This window comes from Uloborus diversus, chromosome 7 (genome assembly GCF_026930045.1).
Source record: "Uloborus diversus isolate 005 chromosome 7, Udiv.v.3.1, whole genome shotgun sequence".
NCBI classification, from domain to species: domain Eukaryota; kingdom Metazoa; phylum Arthropoda; class Arachnida; order Araneae; family Uloboridae; genus Uloborus; species Uloborus diversus.
The window spans coordinates 2,650,635-2,666,375 of NC_072737.1; the positions used below are offsets into that span (position 1 = coordinate 2,650,635).

Below are 15,741 nucleotides of genomic sequence, written 5' to 3' on the forward strand. Positions count from 1 at the left end.
TTTTTACTTCCTGCTACAAAAAAGGAAGTATTGTATTGGCAAAAAAATTTTCACTCAAAAATCGGCCTGAATTTCTCCAACTTAATGATAATAGTGCCTTGGAGAAAGCAAAGAAACACCTTAAATGCTTTCACCCCAAGTTTGTTGCAAATCGAAACAAAGAAACCGTTTTTATGCAGATAAATTTTCCCAATATTGGCAGTTTTAATGTGTTTCAATGGATAATTCTCAAAGAAAAAAAAAGCCAAATTGAAACCAGATTTAAAAAAAAACAAAACGTCCAATTTGTCACCAAGTTGGGGACAAAATTTGGCGACCAAAAGCTTGGCGATAAATCTTGGCGGGGGTCTTAATAAGTCAGGATTTAAAGTTTGGCCAACAGTGCAGCATTGCTAGTAACAAGGCCAATAAGATGCTTGGGTTTATCAATAGATCTATTTCAAACAAATCTTAATAAATGGACTTTCTCACTTAGACTATGATTAAAGGCTTAGAAGGCTAAAAATGTACAGTCTCGAGCAAAGAAGAGACCGAGGATTCAGCTGTTTAAATTTATTAAAACGAAAGATGTTACGGGGCTGAAGTTTAGCACCGAAAACAGGACGAGGGGTCATCGTTTTAAACTATTGAAATCTCAGGCTAACATGGATGTTAGGAAGAATGATTATTTTAGCAGAGTAGTGGAACCTTGGAACAGCTTACCGGAAGAGGTGGTCATGAGCAAAGGAGTAGACAGTTTTAAGAGGGCCATTGATCTTCACTGGGGATTGTAAATGGACTAGGACCAGTCTAGCTGGGCCCAGAGCCTGTTGCTGGTCGTCACTTTTGTATTTGTATTAAATTGCCAATAGTTTGCCAAATTAACACAGCACTTGAGTTTGCATTGAAATTAGCAATGATTTTACTCCAAAAAAGGAACAAAAAAAAAAAAAAAAACCCTTTGGAACATCCGAATGCAACAGAAAGGGAATTTGCACAACTAGACCCCACTAGGTGTCTAGGTACCACATTTCAACTTTCTAGGACTTGCCGTTCTTGAGTTATGCGACATACATACGCACATACATATGTGCATACAGACGTCATGAGAAAATTCGTTGTAATTAACTCGGGAGTTGTCAAAATGGATATTTCGGGTGTCTGTAGGCTCCTAGGCACTTATCCACGTGTGGTCAGGTCGAAAAAAAAAAAAAAAAAACTCAGTATTCATTCAGGGGCTAGCAAAATGGAAATTAAGGTCAATTTTTGAGCGAAATTTTTTTCGCAAATACAATACTTCCTTTTTTTGTAAAAGGAAGTAAAAATTAAGGGAATTGGTTTAGAGACAGTCAACTTTTCACACGGGCCTTGAAAACTTTACCATGCTGTTTTGGCACATTTAGATTATTTCCAACTTTCAGAAATTTAAAATGGTAAGAAATGGTCAACAGAAACAAAAATCCGTTCTTACGTTTCTTTCATAAGTGTTGCAAAGGCCACAAAGATGCCGAGGTAGCAAATGACGTCGTTATCGGATACACCTGTATACGTAGAAAGCGTTGGGCCACAATATTCTGCTACAATTTTGTCTTGAGGAACTTCCTCATGATCTCCATTTCTGGTTTTGTTAACAGTAAAGCCATCCATTGCTAGAAAAAAAATTTTTTTTTTTTTTTCAAATACATACAGTTGGCTCTCTATTTAACAACTTTCAAGGGACCACAAAAAATCATCCTGAAGTAGAAAGTGTCCTTAAATAGAATGCTTTTAAAACTATAGTGGACCATCTGCGACAGTGAAAAGCCATCGTTAAATAGAGAAAGTCGTTAAATAGAGCGTCGTTAAACAGACAGCCAACTGTATATATTTTTGAAGGATAAAAAAGCATTGCATGTAATACCTATACAATAACTAAATTAGGAATTACAAGCATTGCTGTTTTAATCAGGGCTTTGGAGTTGGTGTCAGACCTGATTTTGGGGTAAAGGAGTCAGAGTCAGGAGTTGAAGGTTTCAAGAGTTGGAGTCGGTCATTTTCTCTCAAAGTCCTTAACTCTGCCAGTGCTTGTGGAATTGCCAGTATATTCTCAAGTTTACTAAACAATATTTTTAACACATATTTGAACTAAAAGGATAACTACTAACTAAGCCATACCTTAATTAGGAGAGCTTAATATTACATTCCCACTAATCATTAAAATAGTTCATTGTTTGTACAATTAACAAAATTACTTCTTTGATATTAAATTGGCCTCAATTTTTAAACATTAAAAGTTTTTTTTCTTTTCTTTATTTCCGTGAACAAGGCATTTGTATTTTTTTTTTTAATTTCTTTATTTATGGGTACAATCATTGGAACTTAGCTGGGAAATTATTTGTGGACACTTCTAGCAGGTAATACTTTTATTTAAGAATGAAAAAAAGAAAACAAAAGGTTTTGAAATTGACAAGTATTTACGTTCAAAAGTTACATTTTCTGGAGAATGACCCAACACTTCTATGCCTGAAAAGGTCATAAATGCAAAAATAAGCTAGTAACCAAAAAAAAAAAAGTGATTATAAAACCCGAACATTTTTAAACACAAATCATAGTATCAATTACTTTTAAATTTAAAAAAAAACCGCCTTCAAAAAACACCAAGGAACTAAAAAGCAAAAAATAACCGATTACACTTACAGACTATTTCCTACCCACACTAGAAATGAAATTTATTTTACAATTCCAGTACGAAATTCAACTAAACTAATCACCCAATTATAAAATAAATACTGATTTTAATTACTATACAATGAATTATTTTAAATACCTAACTAATTATATACGATCTCTTAATTTTTAATAACCTTTTGAAGTCGGGGCCTCCTATGAACTACTACCTAACGTAACTGACAACCCACCGATCCTGAATTAAACACTAATTTAACTAAACACAAAATTAGTCTTTAAAACTAAACCTACTCAGTTACGTAGACCATTAATGGGACCATTCCTTCCAAACAAAAAAATAATTTTTCAAATCGGTCCGGTAGTTTTGGAATAATCCGAAAACACACATAAAAAGCCGCATGACCAAATCATAACCTCCTTTTTTGAAGTCAGTTAAAAATCAGGCGAATCGTTGCTTTTGTTACTTTTAATAAAAATATTCTATCTAAAATGAACAACGGAAAAAAAAAACTCTATGTCACCACACATGGTCGCCTATTTTAACGACTGTGTGAATAAAAACGATTACCTTTATAGATGTATTCACCCGCAATGGCAGACCACGTCATATAGCACACGTAGACAGAAAGAGCAGCCGTCTGTAAAAGCACGACTGACGGAGATTCCTGGACTAATTTCCTTGGAACGCCTGAAAAAAGATAACGAAGAAACAAATTAGGAAAGTAGGGTTCACCATTTGTAATACCGACAGGAAAAAGGTAATCTCAAAATTCAGTACAATTGGAATCCAAAAACAAATACAGTAAAAACTGTAAAGTTGACCACCCTTGTAAGTTGACCACCTGTCTAAGTTAACCGCTATTTTCAGGCACAGAATTATATCTATATCATATAATTCTACCTCTATAAGTTGACCACCCTTGTAAGTTGACCACCTGTCTAAGTTGACCGCTATTTTCAGGCACAGAATTATATCTATATCATATAATCCTACCTCTATAAGTTGACCACCCTTGTAAGTTGACCACCTGTCTAAGTTAACCGCTATTTTCAGGCACAGAATTATATCATATAATTCTACCTCTATAAGTTGACCACCCTTGTAAGTTGACCACCCTTGTAAGTTGACCACCTGTCTAAGTTAACCGCTATTTTCAGGCACAGAATTATATCTATATCATATAATTCTACCTCTATAAGTTGACCACCCTTGTAAGTTGACCACCTGTCTAAGTTGACCGCTACTTTCAGGCACAGAATTATATCTATATCATATAATTCTACCTCTATAAGTTGACCACCCTTGTAAGTTGACCGCTAAAGTAGTGAACCACAAGTGGTCAACTTACACAGGTTTCAATGTATCATAAAATGTTGCTACAGTTGACGGTTGAAATTAATTATTCATAGCACATATTCATTCGTAATTAAACTTAAAACCACCTTTCAAACTTGGAGGAAATTGCGCCAAAAACCAATGAGCACAAGTTCACATAGGGGCACATACGTGTACCAAATTTCGTTCGATTTCATGCGGTAGTTTTTGCTGTAGAGCGGCGACAAAAAACTGGTCACACACATACATGACACACACACACAAAGGCAGACAGACATTTTCCTAAAATGGTCGAAATGGACTCGGCACACCTCGAAACGTTCAAATCCGTCAAAATTCGAGATTCGAAAATTTGCACGAATCCAATACTTTTTTCTATATATTGGATACAGAAGAAAGTAAAAAATGGAAAGTGAATGATCAAGAAAATGGAAGTAAAAACATGGTGCACATAAACGCATGAAACTGCAATTCCTCACATCATCCATAGATGAAAATATCATTTTGAAATCTTTCCGTTACTTTCCTTAATTGATATTCTATTAATTCGTGATTTTCAAGCCGAATTTTTTCATTAATAGATTGATTTCAGTACTATCTCATCAAAAAAGAAATGTACATTTAGAGTAACCGTAGTTTTTTAATAAGTTAAGTTAAAAATTTGGTAATTAAAAGCTAATAATTATTTCCAGCTGATACTGAAAATACCAGTACTTTACTTCAGCAAATACCAGTATCACAAAACTAAACTAGCTCGAAATACCGTTATTCGGTATACCAGAGTCCCGGTATTGCAATCACTATTGGATATATACAGTGACCTCTCACTTATATGCGACCAAAGGGACAACGAAATTTTTGTGCACACGTGAGATTTGCGCATAAGTGAAAAAAAAAAAAAAGCTTAAATGTAATAAGTTAAACTCAGTTACAGTAATACTAATAGTACACTACTAATAATAATGAATAAATACGCAAACTATTTCCGTTTTTGCATTGTAATTGAATAAAAAATACAAGAAGACGTTATAACGCACACCTTAGGACCAGAGCCTTTGCGTTATACAGGTTTTTGCGTTATATAGGTCATTTCACAAATTTTGAAACTAACATTCAAAATATAGCTATATATTAGCACTTCAGAATGAGTTTTGTCTGCAATGTGTATTAAAGCACCAACATTACAATTAGTTGTTCACAAAAAAATATGTTTCACAATCAAAAGAAAGTGCATTATCCTGCACTTCTGCTAGCTTCATGGTTTGCATAACAGCTGCATTTTCAAGAGCCGTCTGGTATTTTCTGTTTACTGTGACTACAAATTTTCATTTAAAAGCTTTGGATTAAGATGGGAGGATAAAAAATTGTTTCAAAATTTATTTTGTCTAACAATTTTTATGTTAGCAAAGCAAAACAGAGGGATGTTTTAAACTTCAAAACCTATTGTTTACCTCTGAAAAGTTGTGCAGTTTATAGAGAATTGCGTTACATAGGTCGGCGTTATAATGGTCTTCTACTGTATAAAATTTGAAGTTGTACGTTTTGTCATTTTTTATACACTGTACAGTACGTATAAGCGAATTCCCCAAAACCTAAAAATTGTCGCGTGATCAGTGCTATAGTCTAGTCTATGAGGACGCAAAAGATCCTCGAGGGGAAGGAGGGGGGGGGGGGGGGGGGTCAAACCCATTCTTACATAATATTTTCCAAGTCAATATTTTACATCAGAAATCGCACGGTCAAGTGGTTTGGCAGTGATCATACTTTATCTGCGCCTGGAAGGTAAAAAAACTAAAAGGATAAGCTGTTTTAAATTTGTTTTACAAGGAATGAATAGTGCAAAATACAAAAAAAGAATTGCACTATGCATGGCATGTTTTATTTTTAACTAGTTTTGCATCAAATACAAAGAAATGTCAAAAAAACATTCAGTCTAGATTCGAGGAAATATTTCTTTGCACAAAAAGGTTTCATTTAATAATAGTGAATTTAACAATGATTCCAGTGACGTAAGATTTGTTATTTTATTATTTTGAAAAACGAAATGGAATCTTACGTAAGAATAGGGGGGGGCTGAAAAATCTTTAAAAATCTTACGTACCCTTACATGGGGGGAGGGGGGTTCAGGAATTGACAAAATCATCCTTACGTAATTAATGAATGGCCCCTAAGCCGTTCTCCCTCTAAATGTCAATCAACAGACTAATTCCACCCCCAATTGCACACTTGTGCGGGGAAAAAAAGGCGTTCTTGGAAGAATCCGAACAATGGAAAAAAGGCGTGTGAATGCATTCCAAGAGACAGATAAAAAAAAGGGCACAAATCTTCCGTTAAGCAAAGCCTGAATAGGCGATTAAACTTAAACTTGAAATATTTTTATCGCGCATAAGTGAAAGGTGCATTTTAGGTTTCGTGTACAAATGAACAAGAGTTAACGTTGTTTTCCTATATTGCTGGCCGGGCCCGTGAGAAAAACATGTATAAGTGAAAAACACGTATAACAGAGGTCACGTATAAGCGAGAGATCACTGTACATCTTTTTTTAAATTTACTAAGAACAAATAATATTTTTTAAAAAAAGTAAGTTAAATCCTACTTAGGTCAACAAAGGCCTGCTGCCAATGAGCCAGAGAATTACTATTACAGCTTTCTCCTGCAATACGTGCCTTACTGTTCCGAAGATGAATTGCTAGATGGCTTCAGTAGCACGTGGCAAGCCTTTCAGACACAAAAAGAGCTGTTAAGAGGGCAGTGAGAATACAGTAAAGCACCGCTTATACGTTTTTAAAAGATCTAATTTAAAAAACGTATAAATGACAAAAACATATAAAAGAGAAACGCATAAACGGTGCTTCACTGTATATACATCCTCGATTAACTCTCGGTTGCCAGGTTTGGCTGGTATTAGTCGCATGGACTAATTTCAATCACACTTGAAAAGAAAAAAAAAATCAATTAAACAATATAATTTAATTAGTGAATTCATGTGTGAAAAAACTATATTAACATCAAGTGCCACCCACTACAAGTTTTAAAAATTGTTGAGCTTGAGTGAATAGATAAAAAGTACTTTATAAAATTATTTTATCAACAACTGAAAATTTGAACAAGATGCATAAATATATATAGGGAGAGGGATGAACTAGTACAGCACATCCCCCATTTTGGAATCCTAAAGTCTGACACTTTTTTCCTTAAATATTAAAAATGTAAAAAATTACATATTTACTACCCCCCCCCCCCTCCCAGTTTTAGCATTTCAATATTGTAAACGTTTCGCAGTTACTTATTGAAGACACAATATTTTCTGTTCAGCTTTTTTTTAAATGTTCTATTAATGAAATGTGTTATGGGTAAAAAAAACGCTTTGCTGTAATTGTGCAGTAATCTTTTAACAGGCACCTTCGGTTAACGATAATTCTTTTTTTCTAATCATAAATATGACATACAAAAAGGGCTATTGAACAAAAGTACAAAATTACGTTTAGTGAAAATATGATTCATTTATTGTATCGATCGGCACATTGCACAATAATAAAAAGCAACATCCATGGACTATACAACGCTGCAAATTATTTCAATTTTTGTTTTAGTAAAATAAAGTAAACATTTATTCACATACTTGCAAACCTTCAAAGGAAAAAAAAACAGGTGATTTTACTAGAGGTATATAGGTGATTCACCATTGACATATCCTCACTACAGAATTATTAAATTATGCTTTTAAATAACATGAATACTAAATTTAAAGTGAAATGGGGATTTTTCACAGATGTAAGCAAATTGGTAGCAGCAAGAAAAATATACTGCAAAGGAAAAAGCTAAATAGTAAGGAGTGAATTTGCTTAAAGTTTTGTATATTCTCTAGTCTCTACCAGAAAAGTAGCTACAAAAATTTAATGACTAAAATCTGAAAAAAAAAAAAGAAAAATCAATACATAATGAAAATACAATATAAAATAAGTAGGTATAGGGTAGCACATGTTAAAATAACTTCAAACATGCAAAATAATTGAAATATTTTCAAGATGCAAAAAGATTGAAATCTGCTGCAATTTTCAGCAAAGCACGTGTTTCGTTGAACATGCAATGTGGTAAGCTTCTAAAAAATTAATTTTTACTAAATGAGTTATTAATTGCAAAAATTCTTATTCCCTGACATTGGTAGACTAGAACAGGGCACCATCTATTGAGAAGAAAGTGAAACTTTTTGATGATTGACTGAAAAAAATGAAAAAATGGGAGAAAATCGTAAAAAACGGGAGATGGAAGCAAAAAACGGGAGTCTCCCGTTAAAAACAGTAGAGTTGGCAAGTACAGTCGGACCTCCATATATCGAACTTCCACATATCGAAATTTTCTATATATCGAAATTACAGCACTTTTCCATGTTCATTACATAGAAAAATTGTTTCTATATATCGAAAAAATCTCTATATATCGAAATTTTTCTCGAGACATTCGTACATTTTTTTTCCGCTTTAGACTGTTTGACTCATGAAAAATGAAGGTTAGGGGAGAAAATTATGTTCATTACAGGTTGCTATGAAGCTCATAAGGAATCTGGGGCTGAGAGGTGTGTAGATATGTCGTTGTTCCGTTCTGGAGTTCTTAAATTCCGTCAAGTTCATTTTAAATCTTATTTGTAACCAGTAACACTGCAAACTCAGTTTAAAGTTATCCCTTTTGTCTGTTGATTATCATTTTTAGTCTTTTTAGCTTCAGTAAAAATCATTCAGGTTAAGTAGAATATGGTTTTTTCTTTTTCTCTCGATTACATTGTCAAAACGAAAAGACCCTCATGTTGCGGATCAAGTTGAATTGCCGAAGAATGAAGATGTGTGAAGGCGCAAAAGTGTAATTTCTGTTAATTTTTTAATTCTTAACTTTTTAAACGGATGCTCGTATAAATTAGAAATTGGGTTTCATACACGAAAATTAGCTTTAATTTTAATGTTTTAAGAGATTTTTATGATAAAAACAAATTGTTTCTATGTATCGAAATTTCTATATATCGAACTTTTTTCCGGCAATTTGCTACTTCGATATATGGAGGTCCGACTGTATGTATTCATGGAAGAAGTTTGCCGCGAACTTTAGCAAAACCAGGAAAAATATAAAATTACATAACGACAAGAGAGTTTTACTATTTTTTGAGCCAGGATCCAAAACCCGGAAATATTCCGAAATCTGAAGTGAGTTTCGGGTCGACCAGATATCGGAATTTCGAAATGGGGATCCCATACTGCAACTTTTTTTACGACAAGGAGCATTCTAACGGAACAAATCTCACCGCCAGTGTGCTGGTAGACACAATGACTGGTGCTCAGCAGCACGAGCAACAGGCAAATGACTCCGTTGGCGGTTATGATGGACAGATTGCCGGAACACCACTCGTGACTGTTGTAGAGTTCGTGCATGTACTTGAAGCCGAAGCCAGCACCGATGAGCATACCCACAGAGCTGAAACCTATCACTGCAAATCAAATGACACCAGGTTAAGGAGGATTGCATATGAGTAATAAGAAATCATCGCATAAAAAGTTAATTACATGTTGATATGTACCTGAATAAATTGTTCTACAAGAGTTAGGCACAATGGGGTTGTTTCCTTCAGTCAAAAGTAGTACTTTTAGTCACTGAAATTGATAGAATGAGCAACAAAAATAACATGGAGTGAGAAAAAAACTTTCATTTTCCCAACGCTTGATTTTTAATTAATTTTTTTAAATGTCCGATTTTGAAAACAAGGCGTGGTCTTTATTGATGTCATAAATGATGTACTTAGGCGCATCTGTGTGTCATATTGATGTCATAAATGACGTACTTTGGTGCATTTTCCCATTTTTGTAATCAAGAAGCGAATTAAATATTGAGCTTTACGCTTGCTTCAACAATATTGTCACTACATGCGAGTAAAGATGCGAATTAAATATAATTATCTGTGAAAAATGGCAACAGTAAATGGCATTTAATCATTCGTGATGTCATCGGGCAGAAACGTAAACAATGAAAGAGTACAAATTAAAATATTTTTTAAAAAATATTAAACTTAGTCAAATTATTTTAAAAATAATGAGATCCTATGTTTTTAAGCATGCTCTTTCAAAAAAAAAAAATACTTTTGAAATTTTGGAAACGACCCCATTGCACAAAGAGATAATTTTTAATGCCTTAACAGGCAAATTTCATGCATTAAAAAAGGGAAATATGACTCGAAAATTAAGTCATGAGCAGGGGTGGACCAAATATAAATTTTTGGGAGGGGAGATGTCCTCAATTTACCAACAGCAATCCTGACTATAAGGACTATAAACACATGCCTACATACAATGAGAAGAGACTTTATATTTTAAAAAGAAAGAAAAATATATACAGTAGAAGACCATTATAACGCACACCTTGAGACCTGAGCTTTTGCGTTATACAGGTTTTGGCGTTATATAGGTCATTTCACAAATTTTGAAACTAATATTCAGAATATATCTATATATTAGCACTTCAGAATGAGTTCTATCTGCAATGAGTATTAAAACACTAATTATACTACTAATCATCCACAAATAAATATGCTTTACAATTAAAAGAAAGTGAATTTTCCTGCACTTCTGTCAGCTTCATAGTTTGCATAACAGCTGCATTTTTAAGAGCCATCTGATATTTTCTCTTTACTGTGAATATTAATTTTCATTTAAAAGCTTTGAATTAAGCTGGAAAGATGAAAAAACTGTTTCAAAAATTAATTTTTCTAACAATTTCTATGTAAGCAAGGCAAAACAAAGGGATTTTTAGCCTACTTTCCCAGTAAAAATCAGGGAAAGAAGAAAAAAGCATGAAAGAAGGCTTAATACATCTTAAAAATATCCCGAAAAACAAAAAAAAGTCAAAAATAAATGAAATAGTTAGATAAATATTGAAAAATTAAAAATTGGAAAGTAGGGTATTGAGATGGGGAAAAATGTCTGTCGGTCTGTCTGTCTGTCGGTCTGTCTGTCTGTCCCCCCCTAATAACTTTTGAATGAATAGTCCGATTCGGACAAACTTTTTTTTGTTCGAAAGATCTCGGCGAGGACATCTCATTCCCATAATTCATTTTTTGATTTGAACAATTTTTCGTTCAATTTTGAACAGTTCAAAAAAACTTAACATTGGCGCCTGCGGGGAAATTCAAATCAAAAATAAATCTTGAACTTAGAAGCGAAGTGGCTTCAAACAAACTTTGTAGGGAAAAACTTTTGATAAAAAACATGTATCGAAAATATCTTTTAGATTTGAACAAGTTTTCGTTCAATTTTGAACAGTTCAAATCTCTTAACATTAGCGCCTAAGGGGAAACTGAAAGTCAATATAGATTCCGAACTTAAAGGCGGATTTACTTCAAACAAACTTTGTTGGAAATAGCTCTTGACGACCTACTCCCGACTCCGACAATTTAGGGGCACCTGACACCGACTCTGACTCCTGTTCCCGACAATTAATCGGACTCCGACTCCCCGACTTCGACTCTGACTTCGTAGCTTTGGCAAAAATTTATACACGGAGGACAAATGACTGACTCCGATTCTTGGATATTCGACTCCGACTCTTTTATCCCAAAATGAGATTGACTCCGACTCCGACTCCGCTGCTGTGGTTTTAACTGTGAAATAATTATTGTTGATATGATTTGTTTTTATTTTCACGCTAAAGTTTTAATTTAGGTATTTAGTTTTCGGTGAATAAACTCGAAAAATATGCGCAGACGATTTTTTTTTTTTTTTTGACAATGAAAATTATTTCTTTAAGTTGACATTTTATTGTTTTTTTTTTTATTTTGGTAAGTGCATTAATTCGTTTAAAAAATTATTTTTTGCAACAGGGGAAAAAGACGATTTTTTTTTATATGATGTATTTATTTTAATGAACTTATTATTATTATTTTTTCGTTTTGAAAGCTGTTAAAAAAAATTTTTAATGGAAAGAAGTATTAGCTGCTTTGTTTAAAAGGTGCTGCTATTTTATTTGTTCGTTTTTTTGAAGAAGAGTAAGGAATATTTTATTCCTAGAAATCAGCTTAAAATATTTAAAAAAATATGTTTGAAAAAATTTGCGATTTTAGCTATTTTTGAGAATATTGATCAGGTACTAGAAAGTAGTATGGATATACGGGAAAGTAGGCTCGTCTAGTTCTAGACGGAACTTCTTGTTTAAACTTAAAAACCTACTGTTTACTTCTGAAAAGTTGTGTGGTTTATAGAGAATTGCGTTATATAGGTCGGCGTTATAAAGGTATTCTACTGTAGCAATATTTTAATGATGTCTCTGAATTGCTGGAATCAACAAAATTTCCCAAATAAGGAGAGATTTCATGAAGATTAGGGTGTATGGAAAAAACATTTTTTTAGAAATTCAAACTGTCAAGTTGATGAAAAACTGCTCCTACAGACCCAAATGTACCACTTTTTTTTAAATCGAAATATAAAAATATATAGGTATGCCACATAAAGCCTAAAATTTATAATTTTCTGCAAAAAAAAAATTAATAAATAAATAAAATAAAAATAATAATCAATTTCAAGTTAACTGATGACTGAAGTTAACAATTAGGCCAAACATTATTGTTTAAACTTTTTTTTTTTTGCTCTTATGCAATATTTAGGTCACTGCATAGTATTCAAAAACCAGAAAATCATTTGTCAAGGTACGGCGGGTGAAAATTGCATCTACATTTCAACGAAGCCATTGCATGTTTGGTGATATTTTGATAGCTGAAATTTTAGCCCTAACTCCAGCGTGGATTAACCCCAAGCTCCAGTAGATAGCGTTCACTATTGACCGCATTTTTTCGTTTCTTCATTCCCGTGAAATGACACAGTCTTAGCAGTAAAACAGTTAAGTGACCGGATCCGGTTCAGCCTTATCATGATAAAGCACTTTCGCTGCATTTTAAACATTACCAAAATATATTATCGAATGATCATGCCGTGGCACCAGTTGCATTATTACTGAAACATGCAGGTCACTTGATCATAGGCTCATACTTATATGAGGATTATTTTTCATTGGATCGCTAAATAGGCTTCATTACAAATTATGCTAATAATTGGTAGTTTTTTATTATTAATTAATAATAAAAAATTCCAATACACTCGTATTTGTGAATCTGGGTATTTTAAAAAAGATATAAATAGCAGCAAAATCTATGCATGAGTAATATGATTAAAACTTACCTAGGAGACAGAAATACTGAAATGTTTTCACCTACAATGTTAATAATTCACTTAAACATGCTCAGAAAATATTTTTTAAATATTAAAAATTGAAATAGCTCTCATTTTTCTTTTTTAGGTATTTATAAATAAGACTTTGTTTTCACCGTATACTGACATCAGACATCAATTGATCATGCCGTGGCGCGAGTTTCATTGTTAATGACGCCAGGAGTGTTATTCGATCATTGGCTATTTTTGTATCAGGATAAGCATTTTTTCAAGTTTTTATTAAGAAAATCCACTTACATTGAGAGGAACAAAAATTGCCTCTGACCCTCTGACATGCTCTTGCAGGCTGCTATGAAAAATGACTTACTGAATCTAAATATGACCACCGTGCCCCAGCGAAGGGGGGGGGGGGATAAAAACAGCCTCAGAGATATTGGTTTTAACATAAATGAAAATTCTAATACAGTAGTTTATGCATATGAAAGGGCTGTTTTGATCAAAAAATCCTCTCCAGAAGGTATTTTTGATCAAAAAAACCTCTCCAGAAAGCATTTTTGATCAACCCCCCCCCCTCCAGAAGGTATTTTTGATTAAAAAAAAACCCTCCAGAAGGTATTTTTGATCAAAAAAATCCCCTCCAAAAGGTATTTTTGATCAAAAAAATCCCCTCCAGAAGGTATTTTTGATCAAAAACTCCCCTCCAGAAGGTATTTTTGATCAAAAAATCCCCTCCAGAAGGTATTTTTGATCAAAAAATCCCCTCCAGAAGGTATTTTTGATCAAAAAAATCCCCTCCAGAAGGTATTTTTGATCAAAAACTCCCCTCCAGAACGTATTTTTGATCAATAATTCCCCTCCAGAAGGTATTTTTGATCAAAAAATCCCCTCCAGAAGGTATTTTTGATCAAAAAAATCCCCTCCAGAAGGTATTTTTGATCAAAAAAATCCCCTCCAGAAGGTATTTTTGATCAAAAAAATCCCCTCCAGAACGTATTTTTGATCAAAAACTCCCCTCCAGAAGGTATTTTTGATCAAAAACTCCCCTCCAGAAGGTATTTTTGATCAAAAAAATCCCCTCCAGAAGGTATTTTTGATCAAAAACTCCCCTCCAGAACGTATTTTTGATCAAAAATTCCCCTCCAGAAGGTATTTTTGATCAAAAAATCCCCTCTAGGAAATATTTTTGATAAAAAAAACCCCTCCAGAAGGTATTTCTGGCTGCGCTAGTGCTCCCCACTGATCAAGAAGTTTTAGCAGCAAAATGCAATGTGAGCCAATGAGATCGCATTTCATATGGGTTCGCTATCTCATCGGTTCACACTGCATTCTGATGATTAAAACTTCTTGATCAGTGGGAAAGATTAAGTTTCTCTACCTACCCAGAAAACCTGGAAAATACACCACTAAGGTTTAAAATAGTTACATTTGACTATTTATGCTTTCATGAAGCTGTGCTACCTTGATTAACAATAACATTTCAACAGAAAATTTAAAAGTGCCATTTTTGAAACTTTCTGCAAAAAACTTAAAAGTTACAAATTTTCCCTGGTAAAAGAAAGCATAGTCGATCACATGACTATTCTTCAAGCAAAGATGCCACTAAAATCACTTTGTGAGGCATAAATTCTCAATTTATGGAATAAACTTAGAATTTTACCAAATCATTAAAAAAAATTAACAATAATAATTACTGTAATAATAATTTTAAAAAAAAAGAAACAAGAATGCATGCATATGCATACCTGCATGCAGTGAGAAGAGATTTTAGATACCATTAAAATATGGTTTACAGTCTCCAAATTTTCCGAATCGTCGGACAGAATTTAATTGATAAGAAAATCTTTTGGGAGGCCGCAATGACCTCCTGTAATCTTTCATCAAGGCACCCCTGCATATTTTTAGAAATGTATACAAATCACATTCAAAATAGTCACTTGAAAAGGACTTAATTGCACATAATTTTGAAAAGATTTCTACAGGTTTGGATAAAAAGCAGTGCAATAATAATTCTCGCATCAACATTATATGGGATTTTTAAATAAGAATTTTAATTCCAACAATTAATCTTAAGGCATAATTTCCCTGCTACATGACGAAAAAACAAACACACTTACAGCAATATACGCAGTCTTCTTTCGCTTTCGAAGATAGTTTGTTCATCCTAAAAATGGGGGGGAAACATACTAGTAAATGAAAACAGCTATAATCTTTTATTTTATTAGAAAGAAATAAAAAGCAGAAACCTAAATTTTTGTTATTTTTTCAAAATTCCCTGATATTTCCCTGATTACTCACTGATTGATAAACTTCCCGACTTTTCCCTGATCTATCGCCATCCTGTGACACCTGCCTCCAGCTCGGTTAACTACTATTCCAGACTGAAGAATCTAGATACCAGGCCGTTTGGTATATTACATGTAGTTCTGCTTTAGCCCTGGCCAGGGGTGCCCATCCCCCCAAGTTCAATGGCACAAATTCCCCCCCCCCAAAAAAAAAAAATTCTCAACCCTCTTTCCCTTTTTTATTTTTAGCTCTTTTTTTATTTTATTTACTTTTTCT

General features: G+C 33.4%; 2 protein-coding genes across 3 annotated transcripts in view; both read right to left on the reverse strand.

Annotated features, from left to right (window-relative positions):
- Nucleotides 1-1,446: 1,446 nt before the first annotated feature.
- Nucleotides 1,447-9,452, reverse strand: LOC129226169 (uncharacterized). Its single transcript, XM_054860768.1, has 3 exons — nt 9,276-9,452; nt 3,215-3,334; nt 1,447-1,628 (listed from the first exon to the last, which is right to left on the reverse strand). Exons 1-3 carry the CDS (start codon nt 9,433-9,435, stop codon nt 1,447-1,449), a joined length of 462 nt encoding a protein of 153 aa, XP_054716743.1. The 5' UTR covers nt 9,436-9,452.
- A 5,804-nt stretch (nt 9,453-15,256) lies between these two features.
- Nucleotides 15,257-15,741, reverse strand: part of LOC129226457 (serine incorporator 5-like) — a 31,093-nt gene continuing 30,608 nt past the window's right edge. For both annotated transcript variants that reach the window (XM_054861065.1, XM_054861064.1), the window contains exon 6: nt 15,257-15,343. In XM_054861065.1, the coding sequence (XP_054717040.1) occupies nt 15,268-15,343 (76 nt within the window). In that variant the 3' untranslated portion in view covers nt 15,257-15,267. The remainder of the gene's footprint in view (nt 15,344-15,741) is intronic.